At 38.1% G+C, this 25540-nt stretch overlaps 1 protein-coding gene and 1 long non-coding RNA gene across 5 annotated transcripts; both read left to right on the forward strand.

Moving 5' to 3' along the window:
- Window positions 1-2839: 2839 nt before the first annotated feature.
- Window positions 2840-19209, forward strand: LOC9269067 (vacuolar cation/proton exchanger 1c-like). Of its 3 annotated transcripts, none has more exons than XR_001542769.3 (11): window positions 2840-3236; window positions 12446-12513; window positions 12619-12647; window positions 13481-13677; window positions 13760-13975; window positions 17572-17709; window positions 17813-17929; window positions 18008-18072; window positions 18168-18284; window positions 18375-18465; window positions 18724-19209. XR_001542769.3 is itself a non-coding variant. In NM_001424281.1 (11 exons), the coding sequence occupies exons 1-11, from the start codon at window positions 2934-2936 to the stop codon at window positions 18744-18746; spliced, it is 1353 nt and encodes a 450-aa protein (NP_001411210.1). In that variant the 5' UTR covers window positions 2873-2933; the 3' UTR covers window positions 18747-19143. The 3 variants fall into 3 exon arrangements, 2 of the variants coding, with proteins under 2 accessions (XP_015622640.1, NP_001411210.1); NM_001424281.1 differs by having other exon boundaries at window positions 2873-3236; window positions 18019-18072; window positions 18724-19143; XM_015767154.3 differs by lacking the exon at window positions 13760-13975 and having other exon boundaries at window positions 18019-18072.
- Window positions 19210-21368: 2159 nt separating this feature from the next.
- Window positions 21369-25016, forward strand: LOC9270966 (uncharacterized). 2 transcript variants are annotated; one of them, XR_010739680.1, is made up of 8 exons: window positions 21438-22618; window positions 22942-23042; window positions 23167-23245; window positions 23442-23604; window positions 23988-24071; window positions 24178-24273; window positions 24376-24454; window positions 24784-25016. It is a non-coding gene; the product is annotated as an uncharacterized lncRNA (long non-coding RNA). The 2 variants fall into 2 exon arrangements; XR_010739681.1 differs by lacking the exon at window positions 24784-25016 and having other exon boundaries at window positions 21369-22618; window positions 24170-24273; window positions 24376-24669.
- The last annotated feature ends 524 nt before the right edge of the window (window positions 25017-25540 follow it).

A 25540-nucleotide genomic window follows, 5' to 3' on the forward strand; every position in this document is an offset into this window, starting at 1 on the left:
CGAAGATGGCGAGGAGCTAGGTCGGGGAGAAGAAGATGGCCCCGATCCTGATGCCGCCGCCACCTCGATCCGCTACCACCACCGTTCAATCTGTCGCGTCCGCTGCTCGATCCGGCGACGCTGCCTCAATCCACCACCTCCGCTGCTCAATCCGCCATTGCCGCCTCAATCTGGCACCGGGGAGCGGGGAGGGGAGAGGCAGCGCCGCTAGGGAAGGGAGATGCGAAGAGAGAGGAGGTGCAGGGAGAGATTGGGAGGGGAGAGGAGGGGTTAATGTTTATATATATTTGTGATATTTAGGGGTATATATGTTTGTGACTTATTTTTATTTTTTTTAAATAAGACGGACGGTCAAACTTTGGACTAGAAACCCATAAGTGTACTTAAAATGAGATGGAGGAAGTAGTAAATACCAAATTCATGTCCACTTACATTCAAAAGACACCTCTTCACTAGAATAATAATAAAAAAAGACCTGTTCACCGCTTCTTAACGTGATGTGTCCAGCGTTTTAGAGTAAATTGCACCCAAGGTGTATCAACTTAGTATGTGGGTACAATTTGGTGCAAGAACTTGAGAAATGTGCGTTCTAATACAATAACTTGGCAGGTAAGTGCAATTTAGTATAAAAACTTTATAAGTGATCGTATAAATACAATAACAATAACTTGCAAGGTTGGTATGATTTATGCGACAACTTAATTATTTGGAGCCCTTTTTATATAGATTCAACCTTTTGACAATATACTAATGTGGATTTGTATAAGCAGTAATTATATTTTTATCATAATAACTAATAATTGAAAGTCAATTAAAATGGATGTAGAAATTATTATATTTCGGTTGATATTTGAAAAGATAAAGAAAACAAAAAATTCTTAAAGGTAATTGGATGTAAATTTTATGTGCAGTATAATTCTTCAAGATTAAATTTAATATTATAAGGTAATATCCGTAGGATTTCTATGTAATGGCATATTGGCATCATAAAAATAACTTACCTAGCATATACTTAGTCAAGTTGATATACCAAAATACTAAATTGTTAAATTGTTAAGTTCTTGTACTAGAGCGCACCCACTTGTTAAGTTGTTACACTTAGACATTCAATTCTTAAGTTCTCGCACTATATCACACCGACTTGCAAAGTTGTACCATAGGTGTAATTAAACACGATAAGACATGTATACGCTGTGAGTTTTTACAAAACAAGGAAAGCTTTCTAAAATGCTTTTTTTTAATGAAAAAAATATGATGCTATTGACTTTCAAAGGTATGCGCGGATATGGAAGACAAAGCGGCAAAATGAAGTCTCTAATCTCACTATTTTTAGTTATGAACCTTCATGGATGAGAATATACTTTTTTTTTTAATTTTAAATGCATAAAAAACCCTAAAAATATTCTAAATATTAGGATATTCACATTTTTAAATTTTCAATGGGATGAGAGTCATCCATTTTTTTTAATTTTAAGTGCATCAAGAAGCCCTAAAAATATTCTAAATTCTAAATATTACTAGCATATTCAAACCATGGTCACACATACGTCACTAGATAGAAGTTTATGATTCTTCAAGTGATATGTGCATGCATGCCATATGTGGATTTGAAACTAAGATCTCTCAACACATACAAACCAATCTTACCAGCTCACCTATAGACCATATAGGTGATCACATGTTATTGTTTTAACTATTCATGTTCAAATATGAAACTCTAGATGATTTCAAATGAGAATGCTTTCAACTACAAAATTGCAGATCTCATCGAGCTCTACAACTTTAGTTTAGGGTATGTCTCCATCCATGGTCCAAAGGTCATTTGACAAATTCAAAAAATATTTTGGAAATAGAGCACATCACCTATAACAAAATTCGGGGATGAAAACAATCTTACATGAAAATATTGTCAATTAGAAAGTTGTAGATCTCATCAAACACTTTGACTTTTACATAGGCCATGTCTCCATCCGAGATCATTTGAAAAATTAAAATCACATTTTTCAAAATAGATCTCACCACTTATAAAATATTCGGACATGTAAACTATCTCAAGTTCAAATATTGTCAGTTTTGAAGTTACATATCTCATTGAGATCTACAACTTTCATATAGGATATGTCTCAATGTGAGATTATTTGAAAATTTCAAAAGATTGAATTTTTCGTTATCCATGACGGTTCGTAACTATCACCCTTCACGGATAACATTATCTGTGTGAAGGGTAGTAATTAAGACCCGTCATGGATGAGTGCTCTCATCTTTGACGGGTCATCTCATTACATCCGTCACGGATGACGGATGACATATTATCCATGACGGGACATGGTTGTGATCCGTTATAGGTTATCCGTGATGTGTTAGAATTACAATCTGTCAAAGATGACCTTATATCGGTGACGAGTCATCCCTGGTAGTCATATCTTAAACGTAATACTACCTTTTGAATTGTTAGAGATGAGTCATCTGGAATAAGTCGCATTAGCAAGATATGGATGGTTTCTTTAACACTAAATAGTTTCACTAAAACCAAAATGTAATATATTTTCATAATACGTTTGTTTTAAGTTCAAATTATTGTATTATATTTCTTTATATAAACTTGATCAAACTTAAAGAAATTTGATTAAAAACTAAAGTCAAATTAACTTATAATATGAAACAGACACGGTAGTACGGTTTCTTAAGAAAAAAACATAATATTAATTAGTTGCTTCAGTTTTTTTTCCTCAAAAAGATGGAAGGAATATGAGCATAATTAGTGATACTAGAATTAATTACTGTGCGCACTGCCGGTTATTTTTCCCCTTCTTATATAAATACACCCACGCTTTCCGCCGTTTCCATTCTACCCAAACACCACGCTGGATCGCCTCCATTCACCGCAACACGCGTGTGTTTTTTGATCGATTCAATTCCTCGCGTCGCGCGACATGGCGCCGCCGGAGAGCAGCCACCACCATCTCCTGGAGAGTGGCCTGCTTGAAGTCAGCAAGGCACCGTCGGCGGCGGTGGCTGCCGAGGAAGAGGAGAAGAAGGAGGCGGCGGCGTGGACACCGTCGTCGTCGTCGTCGATGACGGGGCGGAAGATCAAGTCTGAGGCGTCGCCGCTGCTGCGGCGGCTGCTGGGGGGCCCGGCGGCGCAGCTGCAGGAGGTGCTCCTGGGCACGAAGCTGTACCCGCTCTTCTCCGCCGTGCCGCTCGCCGTCGCCGCCGAGTCCCTCCGCCTCGGCCGGGTACGTGCCCCTACCCAAGCCAAATCCTGACCCCAGAAACGCGCCGTAGTACCGTGCAGTATTTCCATACGACCTACCGTTGCATCAAACTGTTCTCCCCTCAATTCAATTCCTCCATTAGTACTAGTGCTTCGTACTACCCCGATTGCTACGTTTCGATTTTTTTTTGACTGAGTTGCTACGTTTCGTTTGAGGAAGTTTAGTCGCAAATAAGTCCAGCTCACACGTTACAATGACATTTCTACTCAATTTCTGATCATACTAATTGAGTAATTGTCTGCCTAGTTTATATCTTAGCAAAGAAAAAATAAACTACTCCCTCCATCTACTTTTGATACTCATATTTCATCTTGACACACAGACCAAGAATAAGTAGTTCTACTTATCATTCATTTAAGCATGCTATTAGTCATTCCTCGTAAACAAGCGATTCATTAATATTTACATTTCTCAAAGCCCATGTAGCTAATCATGTGTGGAAGAATGGAGAGTCATGCATTAAATTCGAGAAAATCATTAAGATGATAGGTTGTTGGATTGAAATATGCCTATCAAAAATAAAATTTTCAGATTTAAAAATATGACTATTAAAAGTAGATGGAGGGAGTATTTTCTTCTCAATATATCGGATAGAACTTCTACCATTCGTTCTTTAAAAAAAACTTAGCAAAGACCAAAGATATGTTTCTTCTTCGCCTAATGACATGGTTTTTGAATTTAATTTAACGGCACAATTAGGAAAATTAAGCCATAAAAATTGCGGGTTCATGTCCAACTCTTTTATTTTCTTCTTCCAAATAAAAGGGCTTCGTCTAAATATGTTTAACCTTTTCTGAATGAAGCATTACATTTTTTTCTGACTGAATATAGCAATTCTTAACATGGTAGAAAACTGGATATTAATGGCTAAAACAACAATTAAGTAGTATTACAATAGGGATGAATTAATCACATGTATGCAGAAAAGTAATAGAAAATGGATTTGAAATGAGTGAAATGTGCACATATGGCTTCATCAGATTACTAGCAATGCACAAAGAAGAAGCCTTGGGTTTAAATTCCAGGGGTTAACTATAACTGTGGACTTGTCTAGTTTGAAGTCAATTTTTACCCACCCTAAAATTATAGTACTGTAGTATCGAAACCTTAGCAAGTTTTTACACTAAAATTTATGAATTACTCTCACCTTCCCAAGTTGACCATCATATATGTTTATGCACCAAGACTAAGGATAATTTAAATCATATCAATCAAGACACCATGCACACATTCTCCAATAATATATGTATCGATTAAAATGCCTTAGCATTCACATATTCTTTCATGCTGCATTAATTGTATTTTGATGAAATCCGTGTCCATGCGATTATACGACGATCAATTTAAGTAATTTTTAATTCCATTATATGATGATCAATTTGGGAAGGAGGGAGTAGTATAGATAAAAATTAATAGAAAACCAAATAACCATTTAATAATATTGAAGTTAAAAAATTAGTATGGTAAAAATTGTATTTAATCCAAATAAGCCAAGCAAACCAGAGACGCTTCTCTTCTCACCGGAGGTTGCGCCTGGAGACTGCAGAGTACACATCTGGATTTTGGACCTACTAGGCTACTAGTAGTCACCTACTACAGAACATTCCTGCACTTTATTACAAGTTGCTTATACCTTTCAGAGTTGCAAAATTAAAAAAATTTCAGAATACAGCCAATAGTTGGACAGGACTTGCATGTCTCTTCTGTACGCATCATCTAGTCTGGTTGGTTAGATAAGTTAGTTAGCACCAGTGCATAGTTTTGTACGACCTAATACTAATATGGACATACTATTTGTCATGGTTCTGAAATATTTATACCAATTGCCTAGGGTAGGATATGATCAGAAAAATAGGCTGAAATTTTATTTTGTTTCCTACATTTATTTAGAAATATTAAAAAGATGACACGGATGAAAATACACTAAACTACCCATGCTACACATATCTCAATTAGTCCTAGCCAATACCTCCCCCATCCAAGGAGACAACCAAATCATTTTACCCCTCTCCATAATATCCGTATCGAAGGTTAAAATTTACTACTGCTTTAGTTTTTTAATATATGACACCATAGACATTTTAATAAATACTTGATCATTCGTCTTATTTCAAAAGTTTATGTAATTATTATTTATTTTGTTGTGACTTGATTTATTATCAAATGTTGTTTTAAGCATGACTTAAATTTTTTTATATTTACCCAAAAAATTTAGATAAGATGAATGGTTAAACGTTTATCAAAAAATTAATGACGTCATATATTATAAAATAGAGGAAGCATATTTTAGAACCGAGGGAACAATTCTTTGGCTATATGTTACAGCTAGGATGCAATATATATGGCGGGGGTGGTTTTGCTAAAAATTGTGAGCAGTTAGTGACTAAACGCTATTAGTTAAACATACAGCTGAGAGGCTGAACGTAAGTAAGCAATGCAAGTTGTGCGGTCGGCGAGGTGATGAGAGCTACGATAGTGAACCGAAATTTAATCCTTTGTTTAGTTTGCAGCAGGATAAGCTAATTATAGTTACTTTTACATGCGTGTGTATCTAATTCATAAGATGTGCATCGACGAATTAGCAAGCTACCGATCATTTGTTTGCTTATTTTTTTCAAAAAAAGAAAAAACTTGGCATTGGTTTTTATCAGGACATGCATTCGTTGACAAACAAGAGTCAAGTTGGACAGGAGTTGCAAAAAATTACTTCATCCGTTTTATATTATAAGACTTTCTAGCATTGCCCATATCCATATATATGTTAATGAATCTAGTAATATATGTGTGTCTAGATTCATTAACATCTATATGAATGTGGACAATACTAGAAAGTCTTATAAACTGAAACGGAGATGGTAGATTATATCATGCATGTGAACATTTAGGTTTTGGGTACGTTTAAGAAGCTACACCCACTCTCATACACAATAAACACACGATTGAACATGATCAGATATATACATCAAATACTTCCAAACTGTGGGCCGGCATATATATGGACGTTTTAAGTACTAGCTATAGGTACAACCAAGCCACTCAGCTTCCAACACATTTTGGGCATTTTGGATTTGTTGCGGTAGAAAAATAAAGAGAGACCACACAAATTTAGCAGAAACCAACACTGAAGCCCTTCCAGCACACAATTCCTGTCAAACCAATACTATTTTACGTGGTTAGATGCCCTTTCACCTGTACTGTCTTTGTCGTCAATGACCACATCAAGATATTTAAGATTTTGGTTGTTGCCCCCTTTCATAGCGGAGGGTCAGGAGTCTGGAAGAGCTGCTGCGTGCATGCCTTTACAGCGTCCGTCGGTTTTAAAATATAATAATAACTCAGTACTCCCTCCATTCCAAAATATAAGGCACAACCACCTTTAACCAAAAAACAATTATTATCATCTCCTAGTTTGGACACCCTAATAATATAATGCATGTATCCAGTAGAATTAGAGATTTGAGGTGGAGGATTTTAAAAAGTAATAATTTAATGGAGAAGAGGTCATAGTTAATTATATGCATGCATACATAACTTATATTATGGAACATCAAAAAAAGTAGTTGTGCCTTATATTATGGAATGGAGGGAGTACTTAATTAGACATCATTTAATACTCTCTCCGTTTAAAAAAAACCTAACCTAGTATTTGAATGGGACAAAATCTAATACAACGAATTATGTAGATTATGTTTCATATAAGTATTAGGTTGTGTTTTTTTTGGATGGAAGAAGTAAGTATAAAACTGGACAGATGATTAGACACTACCTAGCAATACAAATTTATTAATTTAGAGGGAGTATGTACAATAAACAGACAGGCAGGTAAGCCTAGGCGAGCTGTCTGTACAGGTGTGACTTGCACGTACGGACCTGTGGGCAAGGGATTTTATTTGACAAACGAATAGGACGTTATAAATGGAAATGCAGGTGAAACGCTACACGCCTACACCTTGTCATTGTCATTGATGCAGCTGGGTCTGCATAAGTGTACAAGAGCTGGATCCGTTGATGGGGCCAGTGGATTCGGGGTATATATTTTCTGTGGGTGGTGTTTGTGTGCATTACTACTAAAAGGGTATTTTTCCAAACGATCAAAATCAATTTTACGTGTGGTTAAGCCGCCTGTCTACCCGAAGGTGTCTCGAAAATCGCCATTTTTTCATGTGGGTGCTTATGTCGTCTGCACGCAAAAATAAAAAATAAAAATAGCCAAAAATCAAAACCCTAGTCGTCACCAAAACCGTTGATGCCGCCTGTGCGCCTGCCGCTATTGCCGGATCTTCGCGGGGGATGGCCGCTGCCGCGGGATCCATGCGGGGGACGTCATCATCGTCTCGTCCTTCGACGTACGTGTGGGGAGGGTCGGCCGTCTGTCGCTGCTGCCCATTGTGTGCCTATCGCTGCCGCCGGATCCACGTGGATCCAGGCGGAGGATGGCCGCCACCGCCGGATCTGCTCGGGGAACGGCCCTACCGCTGCAGTCGTTGCCTCCTTCGACGTGTGGGGCAGGGCCGTCCGCTGCTACCGCCCGCCGTCATGCGCCCTTCGACCACTGCTACCTGCCGCTGACTGCTCCTGGGAGGGGAGTCGAGGGAGAGAGGATAGAAGTGAGCTCCGGGAGAGAGGAGTATGAGGAGAGTATGTGAGAGAGAGATGGAAAGAGGATAAGGATGAAACATTTTAAAGTATTGGGAGGGAAGAGGAGGTAACTTAGAGTTTAGGCAAATATTTAAGAAGCACGCCTGTGAAAATATATTTTCGCATGCAGCCCATTAAGAGTTCCGCTTGTAAAAATATGTTTATTTTTGCATGCGGACTCTCAAGAGGCCAGTCTGCAAAAATCGATTTTTACATGCGATCCTCTTAAGGAGCCGTATGTAAAAATGGAAATTAATTTTTGCAGACGTGACCAGTTACGATCCGTGTGCAACCTAAAGAGGGTCTCATCCAGAAAAATCATTTAAGAGTATAGTGTTATCTTCTCTTGTATGTGCTGTCAATTTTTCCGTCCTGTTGGTTCAAATAATCTTAACTTGCGTCTTAGGCAACATAAAAGCAAACATAATTTCTGAAGTTACAATCAAGTAAAAGGTGTGATTAGATGCATCCTTACACTGCGTAATTAGACATTTTAGGAAGTGTTATTTGTGAAGTTTAAATGTCCAAACTTATAAAATATAAACGCTAATGCAGGAAATATCATATTATATTGGTCAAAGTAAAGAAAAAACTCATTTCCGTTCGTTTTTGTAATAGTCTGATTAAGAGTTCATCGCTTTTATCTGTAATCCATTAAATCAGCATTTTTTTCGTTATCTGCGATTTAAGAATGGAGATAAACCAAGCAGTGTAAATTAACCGAGGGCGTGATACACCTGAGTACTAGAATACGCGTATGCGTTTGACCATGACTGGTCACTAGTATAGTTGACAAATTAACCTTTATTAACAAGTACAAGCACATGATTAGAAATGTCAAAGAATATGACTTACATTAAAATTTCTCCACGTGACGTATGTATGACCACACATGTTGTAAGTACTCTTGATTCTTAACAGAATAAGCTTCTTTCACTTGCTGCTGACAGGGAAAGAAAAATATTAGAGAAGCTTCCTTGAAGCTTCGTCGTAGCATTTTCTTCATTGGTTTGTCTTCTTGTAATTTTTGTGGAAAATTAAATGTTTGATAATTTTTACGGCATCTACTTGTAATGTAATCAATAATTTTTTTATATATTTTTTCATCCAATAGACCATATATATTTATATTATCATCTTCAATTATTGATAGTACAATTAAAGAGTGTATAATTGTTTTCTATGATAGTAGAATGTACAAATCAGTGGCTTGGATCACTTCTATCATAAAATATTCTAATGTTGTGCATTCACACAGTTAGCCGGAAGAGAACTTTTAAACTTGTTATGGACACAACAGTAGTTCCAACCATGGATAAGATCTCACCAGATTTAAATATGATATACTCTATACCTTCAGAGTTATACATGCATCGCATTATGTTTTACAGTGCATCTAGTCGTTCTTTATGTTTACCTGTGCTCATATATAGTGAAATATGAAGGCATATTGGGATATCATGTAATATTGATTGCAGTAGACCCGTAGTAAAATATTTAATACTCAATTTTGAATACTAGTTTCCAAAATGTTATATATTATTGAGTAAATTTCAGTTTGGACACATTTTATTGCCAAAGTTTCGCTAGATCACCATTTAATCCACATTTTTTTTCTGTTTGGACTAGTTGCTTTTACCTTTTTGTCATTTTGGACCACCCTCAACTATCTTCTAAAATATATCAATAACCTTGATTACACCGACTCTTGCATAACGATAAACCCCTGATGCTATATGTAAATCACACATTCGACACAGGATGATCAGTTATAGTTAATGGATAAGAGAATTGGGCTGGTTTAAAGTAACATTGAGATAAATTTACCTAGTTTAAAGTGAATAGTTTAGGTAAAGCGTGGAGCTTATGTATGGTCGCCTTGTCCACATTGGACTTTTGGGAAATCCATTTGAGAACTTGGTGGAGAGAGGGAAACTTCGGCTAGTGTTTCTATGCGCTGCAAGAGGTCAAGGGTGGAAAGGAGGACGAACAATAGTACTTGCCCATGAAACCCAAATAAATCTCATAAGTGTGGTTTATAAATCACGTCCAAACTAAAACTTTGGTAATAGATCATACGCAAAATAACAATTCATGACAATTTTCTTTTTGTCCAAAACATGGTTTAGTTTCTGAATAGATCAAGAAAACAAAGCCTCTTCATCAAGATCGATATTGCAAAGGCCTTCGACACAGTTGGATGGTCCTACTTACTTGATGTTCTTCGACAATTCGGCTTCGGCAATCGCTAGTTACATTGGATCTCTAATCTTTTCTCCACTTCATCGTCCCGCGTTCTCCTCAATGGCGCACCTGAGCAACCTATTCCTCACGCCAGGGGACTTCATTAGGGTGACCCTCTATCGCCAATGCTCTTCATTCTCGCTATGGAGCCCTTCCACTAGATTATCAAAGCGACTGAAAGTGCTTCCATTCTTGCTTCGGTTGAGGGTAACCGTAATAGATTTCGCTGCTCGCTATATGCTGATGATGTTGCCGTGTTTACAAAGCCAGATGCGCCAGAGCTTAGCACTCTCCTCAAGATTCTAAATCTCTTTGCACAAGTGTCAGGTCTCCATACAAATATTGGCAAGATAGAAATTTATCTCATAAGGTGTGACGAAGTTGATTTAACTCCATTGCTCCAGATATTCCCGGGTATAGTTATGGCCTTCCCTTGTCGTTATCTTGGTTTACCTCTCCACTTCCGAAAATTGAGGAAAATCGATTTTCTTCCCCTAATTGAAAAAATTAGGCGCGCCTCCCAACTTGGAAAGGACGTTTTTTCTCATCTTCAGGGCGAGAGACTCTGGTAAAAATAGTTCTTAGTTCAATGCCAATCCACCATCTTTCGGCCCTCCAAGTACCGAAACGGGTGTTTAAGAGGATTGATCGATTTCAGAGATTGTTTCTTTGGAAGGAAGAGGACCCTGATCATTTGAATCCTGGAAGTTGTCTGGTAAACTGGCAGACAGTGTGCAGACCAAAATCCTTGGGAGGGTTGGGCCTCCCTGATTTGGAAAGATTCTCTAGAGCTCTTCGTCTCCGCTAGCTGTGGCTCAAATGGAAAGAGGTTGATAAACCCTAGGCCGGCATGAATCTACCATGCGATGATATTGACAAACGGTTGTTTCAAGCAGCAACTACGATTGTAATTGGCGATGGAGCAAAAACTAGTTTCTGGCAAGATCATTGGCTGCATGGAAGTTGTCCTAAAGATGTTGCCCCCCTTTGTTTTCAATTGGCAAAACGAAAGCAAAGAAGTGTTCAACCGGAAATGTCTTCAAGCAACTGGCTAGTTTCCTTCAGACAATTTACGATGATCGAGGAGATCCATGACCTTGTGCGGTTGGGAGGGTTGCTTCAAGATTTCCAATTTTCTCAAAACTCTGATGACATAACTTGGAATTGGAACTCCGTAGGCTGTTACTCAAGCAAAAGTGCGTACTCTTATCAATTTGAAGGATCTTTCTCTCGGTTGGATTTTGTCTCTCTCTGGAAGGCCCCAGCTGAACCTAAAGTGAGGTCTTTCGGTTAGCTTATTCTCCACCAAAGAACTCTAATGGCTCAAAATCTACTCCAGAGACATTGGCCTTGCAACTGGATATGCGGACTTTGCACCTGCGCGTTCGAGGACACCAATGATCTGTTTTGTGAATGCAACTTCATCAGAGAGGTTTGGAGTTTAGTCTGTAAATGGCATAATTTGGTAGTCCTCAACTCACAGCCGGCCGAAACCTCCTCATGGTGGGAACAAATCAATCGACAAGGCTCAGAGTCCCAAAAGAAAGTTGTTAGAGGAGCTTTATTAACAACTTGGTGGAATGTTTGGCTAGAAAGGAATAGGAGAATTTTTCAAAACATTTCTTGTACAGCTGTTGAGGTCGCTTGTCTTGTTAAGCAGGATCTAGACCTGCGTAAGACGGCATTTAGGCCTCCCTGATTTTCCTATGGAACCTGGAACTTTTGTCCCTTTGACGGGATTGTAACTGTTTTTTGTTTTGTTTTCTCCTTTCAATTAAATTCCGGCAGCTCTCCTGCCGTCGTTCCTCTCAAAAAAAAAACTTTGGTAATAGAAGATGACCCAAACTGCAATTCATTATATATTTTCTTTATGAAAGGGACTATATTACAAGCAGTACAACATATAACCATGTGAAACAATTGGAATAAATACCAGGAGCTCTTTGTAAGAATGAAATTGCTTGGTTGCCCCGAGAACTGGCAACATTCAACGTTGTTGCGTTTGCAGAATGATTCTGTATTTGAACAGTACTGATCATTAGCAATTGTAACATGTATGGAGTGCCTACTTAACAATGCATGCACATTGTTTGATGAATTTCCTAATACAAATAATATAGAAAAGAAATCAGTTTTGCACATTATTGGCATGAAAAAATAGAAACGAGTAGGTTAAAATGATACACACACGCTTATCTTTTTCACGCATATTATCATCATAATGTGTTTTTATCGCATTTTGATGTCTTGTCTTTTCACTAATATATGGTGACATATTTTATCGGCAGGTTTGGGTGTTTGCCTTCAGCTTGATAGGCCTGGCACCGCTTGCAGAACGTGTGAGCTTCCTGAGCGAGTAATATCTCAGAGTCAATTGTGATCTGTTTTGTTGTGATTTGTATGATTATTTCGAGGTTCACTCTTCTGTCACTGATCACTAGCCTGATCTCTGCTTTTTCAGACATATTGCCAATACTGTAGGACCAACAGGTATGTGCCATCTCTAATTGTTCTTGATTTTTATTAGTTGCCGATTAAAAATATATATTATAATATTGTCAAAAATAAAAAAAAACATATTTACCATGAAATGTGTTGCTGATACTTTTCTACAGAGAATATTCATCCTAATTTAATTTTACATGGCTATCCATTTAGATTTGATTATTTTTTAATATTAATAAATTTATGAGATAATTTGTAAAAATGGGGGTAGGTGGGTAGCAGATTCACTGCCACCACCACTGCTTTTATTAAAGGAACATAGGTTATGTAGAAGATGAAAACTATGACGTCAAACCAAATTGATAAATCATGCGGAAACACATGTACTCAAGCTACTGATGTACGCACAAACATGTACAAATAGGACAGTTGAGGGATTGGACTATTATTTTAAGTCATTTTTTCTGAACAAATTTAAACTTCTCTCAAAACTGATCAATATGCAAATACTGTGTATTGTAATGCGTGTGTTGTCAGTATTGCTAGTATTAAAAAAAAAGAGGTCAATAAGTTGGTACATTGGCCTAAAATATACTACTATCTCCAGCTGCCATTGGAATTTGGACTTATATAAATTGAAATGAACTCATATTTAAAGTTTACTCTGATATTCCTTTTGACAACTTCCACTGATACTGAGAATTGAGAATTAGGCACTTAAAAGTGCATGGAATACAAACATGTTGAGCCTCACATATATATTTTGTTCCAAGGACTTTGTACTATTCTGACATATGCTTTTCCAAGTACAGATTTACAGTCTTACAGTCTTTAATTACTTGATAGTTTCCTCTAATATGGAATTTATTTTATTATAGCTGGTGGGATTATGAATGCAACATGTGGGAATGTACCTGAATTAATCATTGCACTGTTCGCTCTGCATAAGAATAAGATGGAAATTCTCAAGTGGTCACTGTTAGGTTCCATCTTATCAAATTTGTTACTTGTTCTTGGTTCATCACTCCTCTTTGGAGGGATCGTTAATATCGGCAAGGAGCGTCCACTAGATAAGGTAAGTGTAAAAGTGCACATACAGGCAGTAACTATAACATATGTAACCGTGTTAACTTTTTGTGATCGATCTATTTTAACAGAGACAAGCAGATGTAAGCATAGGCCTTCTGTTGTTGGGTGTTCTTTGTCATATTGCTACCCTAGTGTCTAAATACACAAGTAGCACCGGAGATAGCATAAACTCAAGCTCAGTTATGCAATTATCAAGATCATGCGCTATAGTAATGCTAATTGCTTACTTTGGAAGCCTCATGTTCCAGTTGAAAACTCATCGTCAAATATTTGAGCTTGAAGAGGTACAAAACTTACTTCACTAAGTCAAGATGCTGAGTCGATTTCACTTACTTCACTAAGGGCTCCTTTGGATGCAGGGGGATGAAACCCCCGGGAAAAAGTCCCGTACAGGGATTTTCCCCTGCACCAACCAATCCCCTTCCACCACCAGGGGAATCACTCCTGTTAGGGAAATTTTCCCTGCTACCATTTGAGAGTAGGGAGAGGGGGTTGATGGGGGAAGGGGGATTTAGAGAGGCAAACTGCTAAACAGTGTTTGAACAACAAAACATGTCTATATGAAATATTATAGAAATTTCAGGAAAAATAGAAAGTATATAGAAAATCCATATAAATAGGAAACAACCTACAAAAATTCCAGAAAAAATATAAAAACATAAAAAAATCAACAAGTATTAGAAATTCAGAAAAATACAAAGAAATATAGATGAGTTTATGTGGAAACCAACTTCGTGACATGACATAAGTTAAACTTTAGAATCATCCATATCATACAAAATTTAAAATCTTTGGAATCATCCTTGCATCCACAAATATAGAATTGTACATCATATTTATACAGGGTTACAATGTCTTGATCAAGAATGAGACATGGGTCCATTTAAATCTTTATCTCTTCTATCTTCTTCATCATCTCTTCTACAAATCTTTATATGTTCTAATAAATCTGCCAGGATGAAAAATATAATCTGAAATTTAAGTAATAAATATAAAATAGTGATACTTCAGCAATCAAATTTGAAGGACGGCCATTGATACTAGCTTAGGAAAAAAAAATGCATGCACATCAACCAACATATTGCAATTGTCAGCTACATCAGCGTAAACAAACTCTTGGTGTAAGCACTTTCTTTTTAGATCAAACACCCTACATGCAGATACACACCATTATTTTTAAATCAAACACATTTGAAGTCCATGTTTTTGTACTGATAGTTTTCCAGCAATACTCTATTTCAAGTCCATATTTGAAAGTAAGTTGAGCATGCAATTCAAATTGAATCCTGGCAAGAGGAGGAATGCAAGAGCACAATTATGAATTATCATTATGGACATGATAAGGAAAAAAAAGTAGTAGTAGTAGTAGTAGTTGTTGTTTTAATTAATCAGTACTACTAGGTCACTTTGTTTGGCCAGTGTATTGTGCAGGGAGTGAGAGAGAGAGGAGATTGAAATATCTGTGTGTGCGTGTCTTTGTATATAGGTTGCTGCCAAAGCTTGTGTTTTTTGAATGCACAATGCCACCTTGCTCATTTTCTGCTTGTGATACATGACATGCAACTAAAGTTTGGACTAATGTATAAGTATAGAGCATAAAAGACTTCATTTTGTAGTAAGTATGAGTTCCTATCAAAAATATGATTGTTACCATTTATTTAGTCCCAACATGCATGCTAAATTGACCACTAATTCTACAGTTCCTGACAGAGACTACAAGAATGGATCAGACTAAAAAGTGCCTCTAGAAAAAACAAAAAACTTGATGCTAGCAGCTCAACCAGTACTGAGATCTACCTCTAGGTTAACAGAGCTGACAGCATCCAACTAAAAGAACTGCATCTCTAATTAACTACAAAAAAACTGTTACTGGTTTGCAGACTAAAATTTCTCATATACCTCACTAGTTGAAAGATCCTCACTGCATGTGTGATAATTCCTCATTTCTTGGGACTGGCACATTGATCTCACATATTTAGACTGCACTAAGCATGATATTACACTGTAGGAAAAACCAGAGCACAACCTACTCCATCAAATTAGAACATCATCTTACCAAAACTCTTTCATGATCTAAAACAAGAGCACCATACGCGCACCCATATCCCATTCTGAATCGCTTCCATAACAAAATGAATTGCTACTGCAGGGTACAATACTACAATGTATTAGAAAGAACAGGAGAACAGAGTACAACTCTCCCAAACCAAATCAAGAACAGACCAGACATACACCAAGAAAACTGAAGTACTGAACGAACCCCCAAGAATCAAGCAGCAGCTACAAGGGCACAAACCTAGCCGGGCAACCGCCGGCGGGCGTCGAGCAGCGAGGAGGAGGAGGCGGATCTGCGCCTCAGCGCCTCCTCCGCCGGTGAGTCGCGCCGCCTTCGATCCCCCTGTCCCCGCCTGCTTGGAGCCGTGCGCCCACGCTACCGGCGCGCCGCCTCGTCGTCATTACCCCGGCTGCCGTGGTGCCACCCGCCGCGCCCACGTGTCGGTGCCTGTGATGCAAGCGCTAAGGCCGGAGAGCGAGATTGGGAGCTAACTAGAGGAGGCGGAAACCCTAGAGGAGGAGGAGAACGGAAACCCTAGGAGGAGGAGAGGAGAGGAATGAGGAGAAGGGCTTACCCTTCTCGCCGGAGGAGGAGTCCCGACGGTGGCGGGTCTCGCCGAAGAAGGAGGCGCGGCGGCGCCCGCTGTTGTTCGCACGAGAGAGAAGGGACTCCTGTTGCGCGAGCGAGAAGCAGCGGCGGATTGAGAGAGGAAAAATTCCCGACCTCCGAAGGTCGGGGTCCTTTCCCTAGGGTTTCCCCGCGGATTGGGCCGGGAAATCCCTGCCTCGTGGGCTTCCAAATGGACATGGAATAAAACCCGTGACAATTTCCCCCGTGGGCCTTTCTCCCAGGGAATGGGCTGGGATCCCAGTGGGATCCTGGGCTGCCAAAGGAGCCCTAAGGGTGAGTTTGAGGGATAGGGGATTAAGAAGATTGGGAAGATACACAAAACAAGGTGAGCCATTAGCGCATGATTAATTGAGTATAAACTATTTTAAATTTCAAAAATGGATTAATATGATTTTTTAAAGCAACATTTCTATAGAATTTTTTTGCCAAAAACACACTGTTTAGTAGTTTGGGAAGCGTGTGCGCGGACTACAATGTGCTTTCTCACCCTAACTCACCAGAACGAACGCTAAGTTTAGTAAAGTTTTTGCATGTAGCACTAGTATAGTCGAGTTCTGTATCTCAATTCTCAACTAAGGCTGCGTTGGCACGGAAAACAGAGCAGCGATTAGCGCGTGATTAATTAAGTATTTGCTATTTTTTTCAAAAATGGATTAATATGATTTTTTTAAGCAACTTTCGTATAGAATTTTTTTGTAAAATACGCACCGTTTAGTAGTTTGAAAAGCGTGCGCGTGGAAAATGAGTGAGGGAAGTTGGGAACCTTTGGTATAGAACGCAGCCTAGGGATGATATAGGAATGGTGTCAATAGTTGTAATTATCATTGTGAACAACAGAACAACTGCATTTTCTACTGCAGGTAGGCAAACATTTCTTTGGGTTGCCAGATAGGGAAAAACCTACACAGTAATGGCATTGTCCACTTAGCTGCAATTTGGGATCATTTACCCATATTTTAATTCTGTCTAAAATTTATACTCTGTTTCTTTTTGTTTCTTTTTACCAGTATGTTTTCTCTGTTTTGAATTAAAATTTCAGAATCTTTGAAATGTAGGTACTGTGGAGTTTGACAAATAAAAACACATTAAACAAGATTGTTATTTTTCTTGTTTTTGGACACGGTGCACCATTTCAAACTTACTGATTAAATCCATCTTCTCATAACACTTATTTGGGCGAGCATTAAATTGCAGGACAGTTCAGATAGCAGTAGCAGTGAAGATGATGCTACAGACAAATCAGTTATAGGATTTGCCAGTGCAATGGTCTGGTTGATAGGGATGGCCGTAGTCACTGCTATGTTGTCTAGTTATGTTGTTACTACAATAGAGGTATAATTTGGAAGATGATGAACATTTATAAACATGGTAGTCATTTTCTTTTCATCACCCAAAATTCAATTGGATTGACTACTGTAACAATCTCTATTAACAGGAAGCATCAGAATCAATGGGTATCCCTGTCAGGTTCATTAGTATTATCCTACTACCTATTGTTGGAAATGCAGCAGAGCATGCAGGCGCTATCATATTTGCCTTCAAGAACAAAATCGTAAGGACGTATCCAATGTTTCTACTAGTCAAGTTTGTACATATTATGTGAGTTCAGATTACCCAAGTTAACTGGTAGATGTTATGTAGGATATCAGTCTGGGAATTACTCTTGGATCAGCAACTCAAATATCGATGCTTGTGGTGCGTAATTAATAGTAGTGTTCTTCGACTTTGAAGGACTTTCTGGTATGATTATCTTTAGATTTTTCATGAGTGTATTTATTCTACATGATTAGGTACCAGTCATTCTAATTGTGTCCTGGGTGAATGCCATCCCTATGGATCTTGACTTCAACCTTCTTGAGACTGGATCATTGGCAATGGCAGTAATCACCACCGCATTTACACTTCAGGTAATAAAAATAATTGCTAACAGATGCACCAATTTTTTTTTTGTCAAGACTAACACATGTCGGATGAATTTTATGTCTATAATTTTACAGGATGACAAATGGCATTACTTGAAGGGTTTGAATCTAGTATTTTCCTATATCGTCATAGCGGTGTGCTTTTTCGTCATGAAAGCTCTCCCAAGTAAGCACGCTGCACATTAATACATAATCATGCCTGACCATTTAATCTAATGCATTCATGTAAATAAATTTCTGCATATTACAGAAGTTAAGTAAAACAAGGATTTGATCTAACCGAGATAGAAAAATAAGCATATATACTAATCTACAGAAAATTAATCACATTTTGTGGAAGATATTGGCTGATTTTTATCTATGTAAATAGAGTAACATCCTTAAATAACTTATGACTCCTTTGTTTATCTACTTGGTGACACAGCGCTAAAAAAGGAAGATGACTAAATGTGTTGTTTTGAACCGAATCAAGAGACCGATGAGACGATGCATGCATGTGAGTTGAAGACTGTAGCTAGATCGGTGAGCTCCTGATCAAGCTGTTCATCATCATGACGGGTTCAGCTAATTAATCAGCAACAACAGCAGTGAATATATGGTAGGTTCATCTGAAGCGACGGGAACAAGATTACTGATAGATGTTTTGATTGCTTTGGTGTTTTCAGGTGATTAGTGTAGATTTGGGAAATGATCTTGAGGTATTCGTAGGATGGTGTTTTTAGTGTAAACCATTTATTGGGTCAATGCGTTATCTTCTTTATTAACGAAAGGAGGCAGAGCTTCTGCCTTTATTTTAACAAACAAGATCACAGTAGCCTTGGTTCTTTTGCCTATCCTAGTGTGGTCGAGCGACAGTCTGACTTGAGGAAAACAACTTTTTCTTCAGCACTTATTTTAGTTTCATTTTATCCGTGTTATGCACTTTTTTTTTCTTAGAGAAGGGTATCCTCTACATACAACCGGATATATATAGTATTTTTAAATTAGAAACTTAGCCTATCAAATATAGAACTTAGCCCTGAAATAATCCAATCTGAAATTCGCTCCTATGGAGACTTGAACTCAGAATCTTGGGGTACTACTCAGGTCACTGCAACCAAAAGTGTTATACACTTTGGATTTCTTAATTAGTGGTTTGCACACACACATAGATATTATACAAGGGAAATTTTGTGGTGCATATAATGAATATATACACCATATGTTTGTTTCAACATAATGGTCTTACTTGTGGGGAGTTACTATATGAGTACAGGACTCTTATAAAGGAAATAGCTAATAAGTGATTTAATTCAAATAACAATTGTAACATGGCCTGAGATCAAACTTTATTGTAACACTGTTAATTTGAGGGAAATTGGTAAAACCCACACGGAGCACCAAGATATGTAGTTGGACCTTCTATGAGACACCAACAGAGTAACAGACCGGCCACGGCCCCTCCCCTCACCCCCACCCCACAGCTGGCCTCCTCCCTTCACGCCTCGCCAGTGCGCCCCTAGCACGTCCAACTTCTCGCGTCGTTGCCATGGTAGGCCTCTCTCCGTGCCACCACAACCAACTCCACCTCGCGCCGCCATGTTCACCAATTTCTCCTCACAGGTGCACCACCTGCTCTGCTCTGCACCGGCCGCTGTTGTCGCTCACGTGCCACCCATTTCTTCCGTGTTAAATACAGTGGCCAAAGCCGAGCTCCAGTCCTAAGACGTAGTCCTATCTTGCCACATAGTTTCCGGTGACCCGCTTTAGGTGGCAACGAGGTCAGGGAGGGAGGGGAGAGGTGGTGGCCGGTTAGGGTTTTGGTCGTCGCTCATGATTCTAAACTGGTACATGATTTTTTTTTCCCGTGTTATGGGTGGAGGGCTCAATCCAAACTTTTGTAAAAGAGTAAATTACGCTAGCGGTAAGGGAAGAAAATTACTCCCTCATCCAAAAGAACTCTGTTCTTGAACGACACTTCTATAGCACAATTATCAAGAAAAAAAAGAACTGTACACAAACTTCTAATAAACGCTTATTTCAGTTCATAAACTTGCAACAAAATGTTTGCGATCCGAAGTCAACATAGTACACCATACCTAATCTTGCTTATGTGGATGCTGATTAAGATGCCACACATACGCGCATACTCCCTCCGTCCCAAAAAAGGCAAACCCTGGTTTTTCGTGTCCAACTTTGACTGTCTGTCTTATATGAAATTTTTTTATAATTCGTATTTTCATTGTTGTTAGATGATAAAACATGATTAATATTTTATGCATGACTTGTCTTTTTAATTTTTTTCATAATTTTTTCAAATAAGACGGACGGTCAAACGTTGAGCACGAAAACTAGGGTTTGTCTTTTTTTGAAACAGAGGGAGTACATGACTAGGGTACTAGGCATGTTATATTTGAAAACAAACTATGTACTTGGTTTCTATTTTTTTTCTTCTTTTACCTCTCTCTATCCCTGCACCTGGCCTTCATCTGAGCATATGTATAACTTATGGTTAAGTGAACATGTATATGCTTATGTGGCATTCTAATTACGTAGAGGAGTAGAATTACGTAGAGGAGTAGACGTTAGTAAGATCAGCCATGCATGGTTTGTTGTTTTAGCCTTCGTTTACACAAACTACGAATGTTCCTACATGGAAATTGGCATCTTATAAGTTTAGGTTATAAAAAAAATACTCTTTTTTTAAAATTGACAATATTGCACCCACTTCACAGGTTCGTATACCACTAATATAATATATTCTTTTTTTAAAAAAAACCTGTATCAAAGTTTGCACAAATCTTAAAGTACCATCTGGGCAAACTTGTACTCCTGCTTCATATCATAAGTTGTTTAGTTTTTTCCTAGTCAAATTTCTTTAGGTTTTCCCAAGTTTCTAGAATAATATAGTAGTATTTTTAATATAAAACAAACATATTATCGAAAATATTTAATTTCAATTTTAATGAAACTAACTTAGTGTTGTGCATTTTGCTAATTTTTTTTTGTCAAACCTAAATAATTTTAAATAGGAAAAAAAATCAAACGACTTATAATATGAAACGGAGGGAGCACCTTGTATAGCAGTCTATAGGCCATCCAGACTATCTTGACATATGTCCGTAGCCCAGCTCTCTCCTCGCTTATCTCTGATCCTTCTCCTACCTGCTGCCCCCAGGTAATGTGTCTGCACATTCTTTGTGTGTGTACATGAAGTTTGAGAGGCGTTTTGCTCAAGACCGCGCAACGATTCCATATGACACCGCATCGTTGTCCATGCCTATCATGTTCATCCAGAGCCCCTGTTGATCTTCAGATAAGAGAAAAGCTCAAAATTAAAGAAGGCTTGTTTATTGATCATGTCAAGGATAGGTATCGACGGCGATGCGCTGGCTATGGCCATGGTTGTGCGGTTCTTGCGCAATAACGTTTTGATCTCGATCTCCTCTCCTCTCTCCAAAGTTTTTCTTTCTTTACTCCTCTGATGGAACAATGCATGCATTTACTGAGTTTTTGTCTCCTGTTCTTCCTCGTCTGCATGTTCTTGAATGGTTTGGTCGCTCTTATTCTTCTGTGATTTCCTTGTCCATCATTATCTCAGGGCATGCATGAAAGCTCTATAAATTAAGATGGAACCTTTTCTTTTAGTTTTGTTGATGATGACTAATTTGGTTTGTTGCTAGCTACTAGCTGTTGTTTCCTGTCTGAAAACTATGAAGCTATCTTGTAAGGTAGGTAAGACGAATGCGGAGGTTCTTACTACTTCGGCCCTTGCCTAGAGCTTCAGAAATATAAACTAAGATTACCATGAAGAACAGGTGTGTGCAACTTTATTTATGGTATTGATGAAAACTCAATCTAGTAAACATCATGTATGATCCAGTAGATCGATCGATTAGATTCATCGTACCTGAATCTATTTTTGCTTACCGTACTGTAGCTAGTCTTTCACCTTCAGTCTTTGCAAGTTATATTTTTTTATACTAGGTTTCGTTCTTGCATACTTGCAAATGCTCTTGTAATTGAGTTTTCAGAGTTCTCCACTTGCAATAACAAATATTTTGGTTGTCTTTCCATGAAGCAGATCAGATGGCTAGATAGATGGTAAATGATCTGAAAAATATAAAAGAAGATTACAGGCACTGTTTGACAATACTTAACTGAATCTATATGCAACTTATCTTTCAGTACATTGCACTGGAATTTGCCATTTGCTAGCACTTGCTGCCTATCTGTAGTGCTTATGGGATTCATGTCAGAACTAACTACTACCTGTATTTTGTAGGTTTAAGAGTGTAAATTATTGGTCCCCTTCTTGCATTTTCTCTCAATTTATTCAGGTAACAAACGCTTGCAAGTCTGCTATTTTAAGCATTGCAAGCAGTACTAGTACTATATATATACATGCTCCGCTAATGGTCAGGCAACAGAAGACCAAACATTGTACTAGGCCAGCCATCTCGTTACATACTTACATCAATGTTTGCACTGTGATGTGACTCTTGATGCATTATTTGCTCGATCATATATATGTAAAATATAGCCAGTTCTCATGCATAATTCATGTGAGAAGATCGAGCAAGAGTGGTCGAGCCGTCCAAGAAGACATTATAAAACCACAAAAGTTCCAACATATTGATCATTGATTGCTGCTGTCCTACAGCATCCAGAGTGCTATAAATTCACATCATCAATTCATCATCTCCAATATAATGCAGCTGCAAGTTTCATACATGGATGTGGCTTGTTTCCGACATCGCAGAGGTTAACTTCTTGTTGCTATCCTCCATTATCTATTAAAAAAAAAATCTTGTTACTATCCTGATGGTCAGAGTTGCCTGATGATCGATTGATGTCTTTTTGGGGGTCTCTCCATGGAATTGCACAGACAAATACCCAGTGTTCTAGATTCCAGAAATGTTATCAGTGACAATGTGTGTTCAGGCTAGGTGCCAAAGGAAGTACAGGTACCCCATCTGTTGACTCTTGTGCTAGCAGCGTGCAAGCAAGCAGACAATCATGCATATGGTCTCAGTAATTGCATATGAGTGATGTAGGACATGGTGTTTACTCCCCTGAATGCAGGCCCGGCCTTGATCAGGGGCTAATTAACATTACTTAGTGCAATCTTTGCTCTGTTTTGTAATTACATTGATGTGCCAGATAAGCTACAGTACATCAGGAATGAGAGGAGTGCATCAAAATACTGAAGACCATGATGGATATTTCGAAATTGCAAATGAGGGGTGGCCGGTCTGTAAAAACAGTTTTCTCCTAAAAGATCGACATTGCTCAAGCGACCTTAATCTAGAAAATAATTTCAAAGGTACTTCAGAATGGTCAAAGCTCAGTTCTGCGATAGACATTGTCATAGACATTTGGATGCATGTGTCATGGAAGTGCTTATACTATTAATATGAACATGTATTTTGGTTTTTTTTTAAAAAAAAAAAACTGGCACATGATTGTCAATTTTGCCTAGCGATAGCAAAATAGGTGTGTGAAGTTTAAACATAGTAAACCATGACTTTATCAACCCACTCAAATCATGCTCCTTATGAAAAGTTCTAGATGAGAAAAATTTTAGGTTTGGGAGTGTCTAGATTGAAATTTTTAGTCGTTTTTCTACCCACTTGGATGTCAATCCAATGGTTCTCATCACTCCCACTATCATTCTTTCTTAGGTATATATAAATATATTGTTTGTAGGAAACTAGGAATCATGGCATGGATCAATGAGGAGGCACTTTCTAAGCCAAGTGATCAAGTCAAGGTGCAAACTTATCACGAAGGGTATGTATTCTAGCTCTTCTTCCTCCGAACATACAAGCATAACTTAAAATGGAATCTTATTGAGGAGTACTTTTATATTTACTGAACTTGGGTTGTAGTCTTTCAGAACTCATTCGAAGTGTTTTTGCGGCCTGCAATCCTAATCGGCCAATAACACATACGCCTTCTGGCCAAACTCCTCTACCCTTACTCTCATAAATAGGTAACCATAATCCCTTAACGTTCACATTAAAACCCCAAATTTATGATATTGATCTAGTGTCCTTTCCATGTTCTCTTGCATCTTTCTTTCATTGTCTTGTAGGAGCTAACCTTCATATGAGGTCAATGTACCAAGGAAAGGTTGATAACAATCAAAATCGAAAGGATGGAGTAACGATTGCGTGAGTGCTAGTCCTCAGAATTAATTGGCCAGACCATCAAACATTGTTCCTCATTGATTGGTAGTAATTAATTGTCTAGACATTGTGGAATGATGGGAAGGTATCTAGCTTTTTCTCTATGGATAACCATGGCAAATTCTTTTCTAAAATGATCTTGACAAACAGAAATTAGAGAATTAATGCTTCTGAAGATCTTGTTGTTTCCTGTTATCTAGATTATCCAGGACATTGCAATTACGATCTCCATGTAGATAGGGACTTACAACTTGATTTTCATATATTCAATAGTTCAATTGCCTCCTACAGTAAGACATATCTCATTCTTGTAGATCGATAAAAAAAATCCCAGCATTGTAGCGCAAAAGGACATGTGAAGAAGAGATGTTGGAGAGTTTCTTCATGCCTCAGATTACACACAACACAAGTAGTAATCTGGTCTCAAAAATTTTCTTGTATTCAATCTAATATTGAGTATCAGCGAAAAAAAAAAGACTTTGTGCTTTGGTTGTGAGCAACATTTCCATAAACCAGTTAAAAGAAACTGCAATGTTTACAGTCCCCAATGAAACATTTGTATCCTTTTATTGATGATGAGTATTGATCCGAGTTCCAAATAGTACAAACATCCTTCTGGTCATAGAGACTCAGATCTTGTAGGATGGCATGTTGGTCCTCAAACTGGTTGTAGGCTTCCACTGACAGACAGGTTAAAGATGTTGCCTAGTTCATCCTGTTCAGAAACTAGTTCCAGTATGATATTAGACTTTGTTATCAATGAAAAGAATGTGCCTGATGCCCATTCCATTGATCTTTCCATAACATAAGAGGGTTCGGTTTGTTAGACAGACCACTTGCAAATCTGCAATAGCCTTGAAAGATTCCATTAACTTCATATTGTGTCCCCCCACAAGAAAGATTCATCTCTTAATCTAAAAGGTGGTTTACTTCTATTAATATATATAGTTGGCTGTGTATATCCGTTTGGATGTAGAGGCTGGTTTAATCCATTATCTAAAAAAAATTAATATATATAGTTGCCAAAGCATGCAAATGCACCCGAGGAATATCAAAATGTCTTGTGCAGGT

This window comes from Oryza sativa, chromosome 2 (assembly GCF_034140825.1).
Source record: "Oryza sativa Japonica Group chromosome 2, ASM3414082v1".
Taxonomy (NCBI): Eukaryota; Viridiplantae; Streptophyta; class Magnoliopsida; order Poales; family Poaceae; genus Oryza; species Oryza sativa.

Coding starts and splice junctions, on each gene's coding strand:
- LOC9269067 (NM_001424281.1), top strand. CDS start 2,934: ATGGCGCCGCCGGAGAGCAGCCACCACCATCTCCTGGAGAGTGGCCTG. Junction 13,678..13,759: donor AGGAGCGTCCACTAGATAAG/GTAAGTGTAAAA, acceptor CTATTTTAACAG/AGACAAGCAGATGTAAGCAT. Junction 18,073..18,167: donor CTCAAATATCGATGCTTGTG/GTGCGTAATTAA, acceptor CTACATGATTAG/GTACCAGTCATTCTAATTGT.